Source organism: Rhinoraja longicauda, chromosome 5 (genome assembly GCF_053455715.1).
Source record: "Rhinoraja longicauda isolate Sanriku21f chromosome 5, sRhiLon1.1, whole genome shotgun sequence".
Lineage (NCBI taxonomy): Eukaryota > Metazoa > Chordata > Chondrichthyes > Rajiformes > Arhynchobatidae > Rhinoraja > Rhinoraja longicauda.
In genome coordinates, this window is record NC_135957.1 from 64772120 (window position 1) to 64788542 (window position 16423).

The following is a 16423-nucleotide window of genomic DNA, read 5'->3' on the forward strand; positions in this document are numbered from 1 at the left end:
CCTCTTGCCTTAAGCTATGCCCTCTAGTCTTTGACATTCCCAATCTGGGCAAAACATTCTGACTTTTGCCCATCTGTGTCTCTCATAACTTTATATACTTTGATATGTTTCCATCAGGTCTCCCCTCATCCTCCACCACTCCAGAGGAAAATATCCAAGTCTGCCCAACCTCTCCTTGTGGTCAGGGAAGGATAAAAGATGAAGATATCCTGCATTGAAGATATTGGAGGCCAATTCTCTGAATATATTCAAGAGAGAGCTAGATAGAGCTCTTAAGGATAGCGGAGTCAGGGGGTATGGGGAGACAGCAGGAACGGGGTACTGATTGAGAATGATCAGCCATGATCACATTGAATGGCGGTGCTGGCTCGAAGGGCCGAATGGCCTACTCCTGCACCTATTGTCTATTGTCTATATCAATTGCTTAGCACAGAATTTCCCAATATGTGAAAGAAGTACTAAACAAACTTTCAAACCCAAAAACTGATATGCTGAGAAAAAAAGTGTGAAATCTCTGTATATTGGATTTAAACATGCCCCTCTTTGGTAAGGATGTATACACACACCACATTTTTACTTTTCTCTTTTTTGCCTTTCTAAAATATCTAAGAATATTCTATTCACAAAATGCTGGAGTAACTCAGCAGGTCAGAATATTCTAGATCTCCAAATGAACATATTTCACAGGAATCCTTCCATAGATTTAGACATTTATTTTCAACTACTAGAAGTACACCGCAACATCCATGAAGAGAGAAATAAAGCTAAGATTTCAGGTCAACGACCTCTTCTCAGAATCGCCAAGTGTTCGAAGTGAAAGTAAATTGCAGAGATGGGAGAGGGTCGAGTGAGAGAAAGGAAATCTGTGATAGGGTGGAGATCAGGAGAGAATGAATGAATCAAGTGGTGAAAGAGGGCAGTAAATGTTTTTTTATTAGTTCATAAGTGAACTAATCAGGGAGCAGAATCAGGCCATTTGGCCCATCAAGCCTACTCTGCCATTCAATCATGGCTGATCTATCTTTCCCTCTTAACCCCATTCTCCTGCCTTCTCCCCATAACCCCTGACATTCGTACTAATCAAGAATCCATCTATTTATCTCTGTCTGTTTTTCTGGAGGAGATGGTAAATCGGTGGTGATGAATCTGAAATACCAGACAACAAAAGAGAATCCAAAATTAAAGCTGGAACTATGATGTACAAGATTTGGATGATAGAGTTTGATGTTGGGTCCTGAATGAAGGAGCGTAAGAAAGTAACAGAAGGAGGCCATTCAGACCTTCATGTCCGCTCTGGGTTTTAACTATTTGACTATTGATATACTAGACCCAGTGGACCCGTTGGGCCCAACTTCTCCTGCATTGGTGCAGCACCCTCTCCTCCCCCCCTCCACCCCTCCCCTCCCCCCCCCTCCTTCCCTCCCTCCCTCCCTTCTCCCCTCACCCCCTCACTCCCCCTCCCTCACCCTCCCCCTCCCTCCCCCTCCTTCCCTCCCTCCCCTCCCCCTCTCCCCTTCCCCTCCCCCTTCCTCTCCCCCCCACTCCACCCCCCTCAACCCCCCTCCCTCCTCCCCCCTCCCTCCCTCCTGCCCTCCTTCTCTCCTCCCTCCTTCACTAGGAGATAGATTTAAACTTTAAAATTGAAAAACTTAAAATATAACACCGATTTCAATGAAACTTCTTTCATTACCGCCAAAGGGACGATGGTGAGTAAGGTGGGCCTAAAATTGTCGTGCTATCATGTACCGTTTTGGTTGTAGTGCAGGAACAAACAAACAAACAAATTAGAGTTTTAGTATATAGATGGCTGATCTTTTAGCTCAGCATCATTTTCGTCCATCAACTACATCCTCAATGGAACAAACATATATTAATGCATAGGAAGGAACTGCAGATGCTGGTTTAAACCGAAGATAGATACAAAAAGCTGGTAATTCAGCGGGACAGGCAGCATCTCTGGAGAGAAGGAATGGGTGTCATTTCTGATCGAGCCCTTCTTCAGACTTCTTCAGACAAGAATATATTAATCATTGTCTTAAACATACTCTACACTTTGGGGCAAAGAATTCCAAAGGTTCACTTCTTTCTCTGGTGTATCACAGAGTTTCACCCTATCTTCCCATTTTCCTTTCAAGCTGAAATATGTTTCATCTTGACTGGCCTGCTGAATAATTCCAAACTTTCCCTTTATTTAAATTTCGGAGTTCTCGCATCTGCAGTATTATATTTTTTTGATAATTTCTTACAATCTCGTTCTTTCATCACAGCACCTCCATAATTCAACACAGCCTTTGTCCTCTCCTTCAATCCTTTATCTTGGGGAACATCGCGCTCTGTTTTTCTTCACAAAGCCCATCGGCACGCGTTGTTTTGAGTTCCCTCTTGTCAACAGCGAGGGAGTAGATCATTTCTCATCTGCAACTGCTCACTCACTGAAGTGTCACTGTGTACTTCAAGGTGCATTTCCAACTCTTGATGTCTCCAATTTCTCACTTTGCTGCAGTAAAAAAACAGTTCTAAATCACTGCGGAGCTTTCACAACAGCTCGTCGCCATTTGTTTCATCTTTCTTTGGATTCTTGATCTCACTACCTTCCATCATTCAATGCGACTTGACTTGCTTCAACAAAGCCTCAACAGTCTCCACGGCCTGGTATCCTTTCACCTCCTGATGCATTTGCCTTGAAATTCAAGATCACTTTTGTCAGTGCACGAGAAATGCGCCAGACATAGCACAAGTGGCCACTCTGAAATTCTTTACAAAATTCCTAGAACTGTTCAGCATGAAAACAGGCTATTCACCCCTATCTAGTTTACACTGACCAGTGGGCACCCTTCTGCATTAATTCCATTGTGGAGGACTTAGTCCACAAGCCTCTATCCCTAAATAATCCAAGTGTTTAGCTAAACATTTATTAATTGCTATTAGCATCCCAGCTTCAACCACTCTCTCAGGCATTGCTTTCCAAGTACTGAACTCTGTCTGGCTGAAATAGATTCCCCTAATTCTAAGATTAAACCTATGCCGTCCTTGGTCAAAACCCATGTCTTCCAGTTATATTTATCTTGAATGCACGAAAAAGTGTCCTGCAGTCTATCCTAACTATACCTCATGATTTTATATACCTCAATCATATTCCCTCTTAACCTTCTCTGGTCCAGGGGGAACAGACCCAGCTTCTTCATTCTCTCCTCATAACTGAACTGCTCCATCTCAGGCATCATCCTGGTGATTCTTCTCTGCACCTTCTCCAGCACTATTGCATCCTTCCTATACCTCGCTGACCAGAACTGCATGCAGTTCTCCTCCTGAGGTATGGCCAAGGTTTTATAAAGTTGGAGCAGCATCTTCCTACTTCTGCAATTGGAGCCAAAGACATATGTCTTCCTAACCACATTATCTGCCTTACCACCTTCAAGGATCTATAGTATTGTACTCCAAAGCTCTCTGTTCGTCAATGCACTCCAAGTTTACCAATCATGATATAACTTCTAGTCTCATTTATGCTCCCAAAATGCATCACCTCACATTTGTCCAGATTAAAATCCATCCACCATTTTTCATCCCATTTCACCAACCCAACTAGAGGGCATAGGCTTACGAGAGAGTTTTAAGGGGGATCTCAGAAGGGAGAGGCTTAAGGGAGATCTCAGGTGGTAGTTTGCAACTGGAACAAGCTGCCAGAGGAAGCCATAGAAGCAGATACAATTATGGTTTTCAAAAGGCATTTGGGCAGATATATGGATAGAGAGGATTTAGAGGGATATGGGCCAAATGCTGGCAAAAGGGACAAGCCCAGAATACCAATGGACAAGATGGGTCAAAGGCAATGTTTTGGCTCTATGACTCTGCAACATATAATTATTTCTCTGAAGCCTGAGACTACTTTCCACATGACAAGACTTTGTTCTTCTATAAACCATCCGTGAACTTATTGATCATGTCTCCCACATCTTTTCCAAGACATTCACATACATTGCAAACAGCACAGGTCTCAGCACCAATCCTTGTTGGACAACACTAGTCACAGGCATCAAATTACGAAGACAGCCTTTGCTATCATACTCTATCTGCTTTTGGAAATAGAGTGTGATAGTGTGATATTGGGTAGTGTTGTAGAGCAGAGGGATCTGGGAGTGCAGGCGCATGGTTCCTTGACGGTCAAGTCGCAGATAGATAAGGTGGTCAGAAAGACTTTTGGCACTTTGGCCTTTATCAGTCAGAGTATTGAGTATAGGAGTTAGGAGGTCAAGTTGCAGTTGTATAAGACATTGGTGAGACCGCATTTAGAATATTGTGTTCAGTTCTGTGCACCATGTTATAGGAAAGATATTATCAAGCTTGAAAAGGTTCAGAAAAGATTTATGAGGATGTTGCCAGGACTAGAGGGTGTGAGCTATAGGGAGAGGTTGAGTAGGCTAGGTCTCTATTCCATGGAGCGCCATAGGATGAGGGGAGATCTTATTGAGGTGTACAAAATCATGAGAGGAATAGATCAGGTAGATGCACAGGGTCTCTTGCCCAGAATAAGGGAATCAAGAAACAAGAGGACAAAAGTTCAAAGTGAAGGGGAAAAGATTTAAAAGGAATCCGAGGGGGTAACCTTTTCACACAAAGGGGTGGTGGGTGTATGGAATAAGCTGCCAGAGGAGGTAGTTGAGACTGGGACTATCCCATCATTTAAGAAACAGCTAGACAGGTACATGGATAGGACGGGTTTGGAAGGATATGGACCAAGCGCAGGGAAGTGGGACTAGTGTAGCTGGGACATTGTTGGCTGGTGTGGACGAGTTGGGCCGAAGGGCCTGTTTCTGCACTTTTTCACACTATAACTCTATGACTCTATTGCCAAGCCAATTTTGGACCCAATTTTCCAACTTGCCTGGATCCCATAGACCATGACCTATTGGATCAATCTCCCAAGTGAAATCTTATCAAAGGCTAAATTGGGCCAAAGAATATTAAAAGTAATACAGTAATGTGTTCTACGCCAGGTCGTGCAATAAATCAGGATGAGTGTGTCTCTTGTTTGAATTACCCTGCAGAGTTTGCAGGTGCTGTGCCATTTCCATGATGATTCCCAGGAGGAGGTTCAGTGCACAAAGGACTTCATAGTGCTGCCATATTGTAGGGAAGGTTGGCATGCAGATGCTGGGCCGAACATATAGATGCAAACACGAAGAAGATGCCTTAGCACCTCTACTTAGGGCTTTCCAGTGTGATAAATAACTCTTCCTCCCCCCACCTACGCACGTGATGGATTAGCCCAATTGACTTGCATGTCATCAGTAGTACAAAACTCTGCCAGGTGTGGACTGACTCACCCAATGTCTTGCACCACTTTGCAAAAATGTGCTTCCATTTCGTCTGCTGTTCTGAAGAAAATTATTGACAAGTCTTTCAGGGGCCATTCATCTCTGACTTCATCTAATTAAGCAAAGCAGAAATCTGAAAAGAGTTTAAGGTCACATACCAATGTAAATGGTCTTCCATTACACAACTAGTTGCAACACTAGTTGGAAGACTGATGTAATGAGCCGATGGCCCAGGTACTTGATATTGTTTATCTTAAATGCCACAATCCAGGAGGTTATTTTTTTTAAATGGGAATAAAATGACTCGTTATGGGTCTGAGCTTTATACAATACAATACAATACAATACAATACAATACAATACAATACAATACAATACAATACAATACAATACAATACAATACAATACAATACATCTTTATTGTCATTGTATAGGGGTACAACGAGATTGGGAATGCGCCTTCCATACGATGCAATAAATTAATTAGCTAATCAGTATAAATTTATACAACCCAGTGAAATAAAATTAGAAACAGTTTTAAAACAGTATAAAGTTCAAGTGGGTCTGTGCCGGTTCACTGTACGATGTGACCATCCGGCTCAGCAGGACCGGTTCATAGCAGCTATGGCCCTGGGGATGAAGCTGTTCCTGAGTCTGGAGGTGCGGGCGTAGAAGGCCTTGTAGCGTCTGCCCGATGGTAGAATTTAGAACAGGGGTGTGAGGAGTCTTTGTGAATGCTGGTGGCTTTTCTGAGACATCGTGTGTTGTATGTGTCCTCCAAGGCTGGTAGCTGTGTTCCGATAGTCTTCTGAGCTCCATGGTCTACCCGCTGAAGAGCTCTCTTCTCTGCCTCCGTGCAGCTGAGGTACCACACAGGGATGCCATGCGTTAGGATGCTCTCTATGGTGCAACGGTAGAAGGTCGTCAGCAGCTGTTGGGGCAGACCAGACTTTTTCAGTGTTCTCATGTAGAACAGTCATTGCTGCGCCTTCTTGACCAGCGCAGTGGTGTTAGTGGACCATGTTAGGTCCTCCGAAATGTGAGTGCCCAGAAACTTGAAGCTGGACACTCTCTCCACACTGTCCCCATTGATAAAGATCGGAGCGTATTCCCCGTTGTGTGATCTACGGAAGTTGATGATCAGCTCCTTGGTCTTGGAGGTGTTTAGGGACAGGTTGTTAACTGAGCATCAGTCCGCCAGGTTCTGCACCTTTTGTTTTTATGGGTAATGTAATGTTTCCTCTTTCTTGGCACCCTACATACATTGGCCCATGTCATTCAGGCTCCATCACAGATAGCAATGTGAACCTCAAATTCCAATCGGAGTATGCTTTGAACTTTCAGAACTGGCGTGGAGTTGATGTCCTTATTTCACTGGAGTTTCACAATTAAAGCCCTGTCAAATGTTGGAGATGGTAATGGTGAATTGAATAGATTCCTGGTCATTTTCAGCCCCTCTTTCAGTCAATTTACATATTCTTTAAGGAATATCCCACAGGTGTCAACAAAAACATGATAGATTGTGCTTGCCAGCATTGAATTTCGTTCTTTGCTCTGCTTATTATAAAACTTTGTTCATGCATTTCCATAATCTCTGTCTGTATTATAAAACTTGAAAAATTCCTGTTTAGTGTTTTCTGATCATTATATGGAGGCCTATCACTGATTCTGTCTGGCCGAAAATTACTCATGCAAATGCCATTATTTCCTATTTCTCAACCGATTCCTATTACTTTCCTTGTTCTTTATTTGGAATATCCATTTCCCTTGGTGGATTTTCATGAGGGGAATCTGCTGGGATTTCTGGAGTTGTTTGGCAATTGTTTTGCTTTCTTACAAAAATCCAGGAGATGAACCAAAAATTCTTTAAAAGCTCTATCAGTTATAAGTCATTCCGATTCACAAGTTAGAACTTCAGAAGTCAGAATTAATTGTAAATGTTGAGATTAATGTGTACGTTTAGTTTAAAATGGGTTAAAAGTAACCAGTAATGTATTTCGTGATTCAATGCCAAAATTACCATAATATGAGGAAAACAAAAACATGAACATTCTCCTTAAAAATGTTGAACTAAAAGTCCAGTAATGACAAAACAACATGAACATATATTTTCAATTTATGGTCAATTTGAAACTGTGTTCAATATGTGCCAAGTGTGTGCCAAGAGTTGTTTTGTTCTGCCTTTTTGTAAACAAAGCTATTTCCTCACAAAATTAATCAGGCAGCCATCTGCGATGATAAATGCATATGGAAGTGTGAAGATATCAAACAAAAAAACACTATAACAATTTATTTTTTCATAATACATTTATTTTTATTTGCCCTCCAGAGCTTGTAAAAAATGAAGACAAGATTGAAAGCATTGTATCCAATGTCACTTACTCCAAAGAAAAATATGATGACCCAATGGTTTTTAATGACCCTTACTGGCCTCTACAATGGGAATTGGTGAGTTTTTCATAAATGCAATTTTAATACTACATAAATATATTTTTTAAATCTTTTGTCTTCTCAACTTCGGAGGAATGGTATTGTGTCACATTTAAATATCACCGGTCGTCCTTTAAAAATTCTCTTTCTGGGCATTCTGTGCTTTGGGTAGCAACCTTTTATTGCTTATTCTATCAGTTTCATGAAATATTATCTGCTGCATGACCTTTCGTTTTTTTTTACCTTATCAGTTTTTACAGTTTCCACTGATTATTCATGAGCTGCAACATCTGAAAAGTCAAACAATGTTCTTGTGGCATTGGTGAGGGTGGAAGAGGATGTGAAATTAGTTAACATAAAATGGCAGCTGCTCCAGAATGCAGTGTCCTGAATCACTGAACTCTGTGCCATGATTAAGGGCAGACAGTCTCAGATTCTCTGTCACGATTGCAGTATGAATAAAAAGTACCCTCTATTCTGGCAAATTCTTTATAATAAAACCTTCTAAGCAAAGAGAGATTCACAATAAAGTGCAGGGTTGAAGGTGAAAACGAGTGTTAATTTAAGTGGAAAAGGATTAAATGAGAAGAAGACCTAAATTTGGAAAGTTAGAGGGGAGGTATAAAAAAAAGGAAGGATTAAACTGTAAAACAAAAGGGAGAATGAGAGTATTGAAAAAGGGCTAAGACCTGGAATATAAATTATAGTGAGGAAAGAAAGCAGTGGCAGGAAGGAGAACAAAGAGGAAAATGAAAACAGAAATATAATTATAACGAATTAGCACGGAGCAATTGAGTGCAATAAAAGAAAGATTAATGGAGAGAGAAAAAAATAATGGCAGAATGAATAGAAAGCGCAACAAAAAAGTTGCTGAGTTTTGCTGTGGCAGCTATAGGGGGCAATACAACCACGGTTGTGGCACAAGACTCAAGTCTCTATGCTGTGTCATCTATAACCTGGATATATTACAGCTTATTAATTGAGGAATTTTCAAATACGTGCATTTTAGGTGTTGTACTGGGAGATTGTTGGATTATATCCTTGGCGGCAAAACAATAAGCTATTACCTTTTTAACAACAAGAAGACTTGGTATCAAAATATTATACTATAGGAATTGTTGAATTTCAATTTTTTAGTTCAAACCCCACTTTACACAGTCCAACATTGACCTTGCTTACATTGGGTGGGATTGTTGTGACACTTACTTGAAGTTCAGCTGAAAAATGATTCAGGCAAGCAAATGGTTGCAGGAGGTCTCCATTGATTTTCCTTCACAGGCAACTATTTTTCAGGTGAGAAGAGGACAGTTGGCATTTTAAAACCACCCGCAATGTTCAATGGTATCTATTACCTAGACTGGTAGTTTGTAAAGTATGTAAAGTAAGATAATAAACCTAGACTGGTAGTTTGTAAAGTATGTGCTTTAGGATAACAATTTTCCTTAAATAGATTTACAGTTACAGAATTTACTCTGCATCATCTCCCTTCTGGTGAGTATATTATTTGTATGATAATGGACATCCAATTGTGTTAGTGCCTTGGAATTGTTTGAGCGCAGGATGATGCCAAAACAAAACCTACTGTAGAAAAACATAAAGTTAAGCGAAATATTATAAAGCACATCACAGCACCTTCAATAAAATGGAATTTCATTTTAGTTTAGTTTAGTTTATTGTCACGTGTATCGAGGTACAGTGAAAAGCTTTATTGTTGCGTGCTCGCCAGTCAGCAGAAAGACAATACACGATTACAATCGATCCATTTACATGCAGTGCAAGGTAAAGCCAGCAAAGTCTGATCAAGGGTAGTCCGAGGGTCACCAAAGAAGTAGATAGTAGTTCTACGCTGCTCTCTGGTTGTGGTAGGATGATTCGGTTGCTTGATAACAGCTGGGAAGAAACTGGTGGTGTGCATTTCGCACTTTTGCCTGATGGGAGTGGGGAGGAGTGGCCAGGGTGTGACTCATCCTTGATTATGCTATTGGCCTTGCCGAGGCAGCGTGAGGTATAAATGGAGTCAATAGAAGGTAGGTTAGTTTTTTGTGTGATGGTCTGGGCTGTGTCCACAATTCGCTGCAATTTTTTTCGGTCTTGGATGGAGCAGTTCCCAAACCAAGCTGTGATGCTTCCCGATAAAATGCTTTCTATGGTGCATCTGTAAAATTTGGTGAGAGTTGTAGGGGACATGCCAAACTTCCTAAGCCTCCTAAGGAAGTAGGTGTGCTTTTCTTTTCAGTTGAGTGTTATAATGTGCAGGAAAAATCTTACTAATCTGATTGTGAATTATGCATTTCTATGATTATCAGAAGCGAACAAAAATCTCCAGACATTCACAATGCGTTTGTGAGCAGCTGATAACAGAAAAGACAGGGTGAAATTTTGGAGGGAATTCTTTTACCGTGTTTGCTTGCACAGTCTATTCTATTTTACATTTTTCTTGCATTACCCATTTTTTACATGAGATTTCCAGCAATTTTTCTCTCATATCTGTTTCAGATGTTTTGGAACGCATTGCTGGGGGTGGTGGAGGAGGCAGATATGATAGTGGCATTTAAGAGACTTTTGCATAGATACATGGATATGCAGGGAAGGAATGTGAATTATATGCAGGGATATGCATTTAGAAGATTGAGGGGGGATCTTATAGAAACTTACAAAATTCTTAAGGGGTTGGACAGGCTAGATGCAGGAAGATTGTTCCCGATGTTGGGGAAGTCGAGAACAAGGGGTCACAGTTTAAGGATAAGGGGGAAGTCTTTCAGGACCGAGATGAGAAAGTTTTTTTTCACACAGAGAGTGGTGAATCTGTGGAATTCTCTGCCACAGAAGGTAGTTGAGGCCAGTTCATTGGCTATATTTAAGAGGGAATTAGATGTGGCCCTTGTGGCTAAAGGGATCAGGGGGTATGGAGAGAAGGCAGGTACGGGATACTGAGTTGGATGATCAGCCATGATCATATTGAATGGCGGTGCAGGCTCGAAGGGCCGAATGGCCTACTCCTGCACCTATTTTCTATGTTTCTATGTTTCTAAGATATAGGAGATGATCTTGGCCTCATATTCGGCACTGTCATTATGGGCCAAAGAACCTGTTCCTGCGCTGTACGGTTCCATGCTCTGAAGAAGGGTCTTGTCCTGAAACGTCACCCATTCCTTCTCTCCAGAGATGCTGCCTGTCCCGCTGAGTTGCTCCACCTTTTTGTGTCTATCTCCATGTTCTGTACATTTGTCACAGAATTGCATCCCAGTATTGGCTTTTTCACTCGTTTTCCAGTTAGGCTTTGGATAAGAATGCACGTGTGCAGAAGCAATACTACAGTTACTGGAAATCTGAAATAAAACCAGATAACAATGGAAATAGTCATTAGGTCAGGCAGCATCTGTGGAGAGAGAAATGGAGTAAATATTTCAGGTCAGTTACTTATCATTAGTTCTGATACAATGTTATCTTAGAATAGAAGGTTGACACAAAAATACTGGAGTAACTCAGGCAGCATTTCTGGAGAGAAGGAATGGGTGACGTTTTGGATCAAGACCCTTCCTCAGACTAGAGTCAGGGGAAAGGAAATGAGTGATACAGACAGTGACGTAGAGAGATGTAGAACAAATGAGTGAACGATATGCAAAAAAGTAACGATGATAAAGGAAACACGCCATTGTTAGCTGTTTGCTAGGTGAGACTGAGAAGCTGGTGCGACTTGGGTTGGGGAGGTGATGGAGGGAGAGGGATTTTGGGGGTTGCTTGAAGTATGAGAATAGTTGTGTTCATCATAGAGAAATCATCATGAGTAACTAATTTAACAAACGATGAAGGCAAAACTAATCACATAATAAAGAAGGGTCCCAACTTGAAACATCACCTGTCTTTTCCCACCACAGATGCTTCCTGACCTGCAGAGTTCCTCCAGCATTTTGTGTTTTGGACATAATAAATATTGAGGGTTGCTTATATAAATATGCACGTTTGTATTGGCATTAGATTCTAAATTTTGTGAAGATCAAAGAACAGGCAGATTTTCTTGATTAGTTTCAGCCTCAACTTGGAATCTTATCCTTTTTCTGCACAATTTCAGACATCTAAAATCAGAACTTAATGCAGTGGTTAGAAGTGCTTTATAGCTGTGGTAAGTGGATTATAGTCACTAGATTGTTTAACATTGGAGTGTTTGATGGTATTTTATGATAGGAAGCATTTTTCTTGTCAATCATGACACCAGTCCAAAACTAAACATAACCGCTCTGCCTCAGAAGCGACATTTTTTACATATCATTTTATAAGTTAAGTTAAACAAATTCCAATTTTTGATCATTTTGAAAAAGAATGTCAACTTTGGCAATAATCGTCATAATGTCCCTGAGCTTTATGTTTTCACTTGGGTTCTCACCTGAACCCCTAGGTTATATTTTCCTACACATATTTTTCCTTATATTGTCCTACACATGGTTCTTTACCTACAGAATATAACCTGTATTTCTGATGTGGATATATAAAAGTAAAGTATTTCAAAATTTAGATGCAGCCACAGCTAGAAACGTATTCTTTCTGGGCAAAAATCCCTTACATTGAAAGATTGTGAAGTTATCTCATATTAAAACATGCGGGAGACCACAATTAGAACAAATTGGCAACAGCAAATCCTCCTCAATGACCCTCAGCACAGGAGCACCTCAAGGCTGTTTGCTCAGTTCCCTGCTCTACACTCTCTATTCCCATGTCTGTGTTGGACACAGCTCCAACACCATCTTTAAGTTTGCCGATAATCATAATCATAATCATAGTTTATTAGCCAAGTATGTTTTGCAACCAGCGTTGGATGAATAACAGGTAACAATGAGACAGAATTTCGGATGACTGATTCACAGTTATTGATGTTCCCAACAAGGAACTGCAGATGCTGGTTAATACACAGGACACAAAGCGCTGGAGTAACTCAGCAGGCCATGTAACATCTCTGCCAAACAGGGATAGGTGACGCTTCGTGAGGGGGGGTCTCAACCTGAAACGTCACCTATCCATGTTCTCAAGAGATGCTACCTGACCTGCTGAGTTACTCCAGGACTTTGGCCATACTGGCCATACTCTTAACTCCCTACTAACTTTGCAAAGAAAGGCACAGGAGTCTGAGAACCATGAGCTCCAGTTTTAAGAACAGCTTCTTCCCAGAAATCATAAGTGGCTTGAACACTGCACAACATATTGAATAGCGGTGTTGGCTCGAAGGGCTGAGTGGCCTATTCCTGCACCTATTTTTCTATGTTTCTATGTGCACAAAAAAAACAAGAACCCTCTCATTGAATAAACTCTCGGTCACTTATCCTGAGACTGTGCCACTTGTTTGGGATAATCCAGGTTCTCGGTATTATCGACTTATTCTCATTATTGTTTGTCACAATGAATTTACTTAGTATTCTTCCAAATTCCAATGAGAGTTACTTAGTGTGATTCTCCCTTTGCAAAACAACACGTTCATACTCAGAATCAATTTAGTGAAACAAGTCTGTGCTGATTCTAGTTCAGTAGTGATATATTTAATAAGCAACAATATAATTGGGTGCAATGTTCATCTTTTCAATGCTCTTGCAGTATAGAATGATGTTGTTTTAAACAGAAGGACTATCAATCCATTTGATCACAGGCCATTTAGCCCAGTCTACTCTGCCATTCATTCTTGGCTGATCAATCTTTCCCTCTGAACCCCATTCTCCTGCCTTCTCCCCAGAACCTTTGTCACCCTTACTAATCAAGAACCTGTTAATCTCTGCTTTATAAATACCCAGTGACCTGGTCTCCACAGCCACCTGCGGCAATGAATTCCACAGATTTACCACTCTCTGACTAAAGACATTGATTGTGTTGCAGGAATTGCAAACACAGATTTAATATGTATCAAATCATAATTATCACATAGCAAACTTTCTGGCACTTAAAAAGTAATTTCATCTGTGTGGAATATAATTCTCGTGGATAAATATTTCAAAATATGATGGATTTGAAACTTTTTTTTAAACTTTTAAAGAGAAAGTTTCTTTGTAGCAATTCAGATTTTGCCTTTTTTAGTTGTAATTATATCTTTCATTATGTTACATTACATAAAACATTTAATATATACACCTTTTTTTTATGGCTTTCGTCCTGGTTTGCGGTCTTGGATTCTTCTGTACGCTTGCTTGCATATTGAGCTTGATGACAGTATTGTTGCTTGAGGCTAGAGTCTTCTTGAAGTAAGACCTAACAGCAAACAGCACTGTAAAAGGGGGAATAAGCACCAAAGACATTGTTAGATTGCAGTAGTCACCATTTTTTTAAACTTTAGACATACAGTATGGAAACGGCCTCTCGGCCCACTGAGTCTATGCTGAACATCAATCACCCAATTCACACTAGTTCTATGTTATCCCACTTTTGCATCAGCTCCCTAAAGACTTGGGGCAATTTACAGTGGCTAATTAACCGACGAACCATAGAAACATAGAAAATAGGTGCAGGAGTAGGCCTCTCTCACAGAAACTCACCTTCTTTCTGCCAATCCACTCCCTCGCTGGTCTGGCTGCTGCTCCGTATTAATCGTTCAAAGCTGTGCCTGGCACAACTTTGGGATGTGGGAGGAAACCAAAGCACCCAGAGGAAGCCACACTTTCACGGGGTGAATGTGCAAACTCCACACAGACAGCACCCAAGGTCAGTATTGAACCTGAGTCTCTGGCACTGTGAGGCAGTGGCTCAACCCGTTTCACCACCGTGCCACTTTTGTTTCCCCCCCAAAAATCAAACGCGAGCATCCTTGCAATGCTACCAAGAGCAATAGAGGTCTAGACTATCACATTCACCTGCTTTGACATGGTATTCATTGCACTGCTGATATCACAATCCTTCGATATTGTTGATTAACGAGATATAGAAATTGCTTTCTATATTCTCTTAACAGGTGCACTTTTTTTATTGTCATGGAGTCATGGAGTCATAGAGTGCGGAAACAGGCCCTTCGGCCCAACTTGCCCACACCGGCCAACACATCCCAGCTACACTAGTCCCACCTGCCTGCACTTGGTCCATATCCTTCTAAACCTGTCCTATCCATGTACCTGTGTAACTGTTTCTTCAACGTTGGGATAGTGATGTGATCTACTTATACAATCAACTAATTGCCGTGCAAAAAAAATTAAAGTTGAAATATGGAATGGTGACAGCAGATAGCCTAGCAAAGAAAGACCAATTATCATGCGAGGCTTGATAACAAGCTGTGAAGTTTGGTGAACAGAAGGATTGAAATTAAAAGATAGCAACCATTAAAAAATCAGCAATTTACAATTAAAATCTCTTGATTTGTTTTTGTTTTTTCTATCCACAGAAATATTGATTAATGCTGCTTTGAATAAAATAGATTGAATGTTAACTCCTGATAATGATTTGGTTGGAGTTGCTTCAATCAGCCCGTTGCTGCCTCACCAATGTGGCAGGCAACCACTCTGAACACAGGAAAGAGTCTGCACAATAGTCAGGTTTTGGCTGCTAAATGGCAAGTGAGAGCTGTGCTAAACGAGTTATGAACTTTGCCAAACTCAAACAAGTTAGTCATAAGGTCATAAGTGATAGGAGTAGAATTAGGCCATTCGGCCCATTCAGTCTACTCCGCCATCCAATCATGGATGATCTATTTCTCCCTCCTAACTCCATTTTCCTGCCTTCTCCCCATAACCTCTGACACTTTTAGCAACTATCAATTTGCATTGTCGAATTGATATAACCCAATTCCCATTTGTCTCCATTCTGGTGGAAGGATCACTTTACAAAATTGAATTATAATTTGTCCAGTCATGTAATTATGTTGGCAACAAAAGCAGGACAGGGCTGATTGCCTTGCTGTATGGGTCTCTCAAAATCTTTGGACTACTCACAACTACAATTTCTTACAGGACAGCGCAGTAGCACAGCGGTAGCGTTGCTGACTTACAGCGACAAAGACCTGGGTTTGGTCCTAACCTTGGGTGCTGTCTGTACGGAGTTTGTAAGTTCTCCCTGTAACCTCCTGGGTTTTCTCTGGGTGCTACAGTTTCCTCCCATACTAAAAAGGTTAGTAAGTTAATTGGCTTCAATAAAAAAAATGTAAATTGTTCCTAGTGTGTAGTATGGTGCCAGTGTATGGGGTGGTTCGGCGTGGATTCGGTGGGCCGAAAGGCCTGTTTCCATGCTGTATCTTTAAAGTCTAAATCTATCTTAATGAGACACCGTTCTTATTTATTTATTTGTTAATGAGGTATGGACATCCGCTTATTATCTATCTCTAATTGCCATTGAAATGAAGAGGTTATGAAGAATCACACACACATCAATGACTGCAAAGTTAGTAGCATGTTGGCCAGACTCGGTAAGGTACTTATATTTCCTTCTCTGACGGGGGTTTATGACAACCCAGATGGGTTTTCTTTGTGTCCCATGCCTAAGGCCATGAATGCATGAATGATCCAGAACTCTGGCTGCTAGTTCAGGAATTAAAAATGTTGCTACTGTATCCATAACTATACCCATCAAAGTTCACAACATCATTAAGAAAGTATTTTGTCTGATCAGCTTGAACATACGGTAAGTTTCCTTCATCAATACTACCTGGCTGTCGCTATGCCATGGTCGGCTGGTGACCAGAACTACCATAACACTTGAGCTCCCCTCTCAGCATTTGC

At 40.9% G+C, this 16423-nt stretch overlaps 1 protein-coding gene across 2 annotated transcripts in view; it reads left to right on the forward strand.

Annotated features, from left to right (window-relative positions):
• The window catches only part of LOC144594034 (PC3-like endoprotease variant B), a 1240467-nt gene that overhangs the window by 336090 nt on the left and 887954 nt on the right, over positions 1–16423 (forward strand). For both annotated transcript variants that reach the window (XM_078400201.1, XM_078400200.1), the window contains one exon: positions 7645–7763. In XM_078400201.1, the coding sequence (XP_078256327.1) occupies positions 7645–7763 (119 nt within the window). The remainder of the gene's footprint in view (positions 1–7644; positions 7764–16423) is intronic.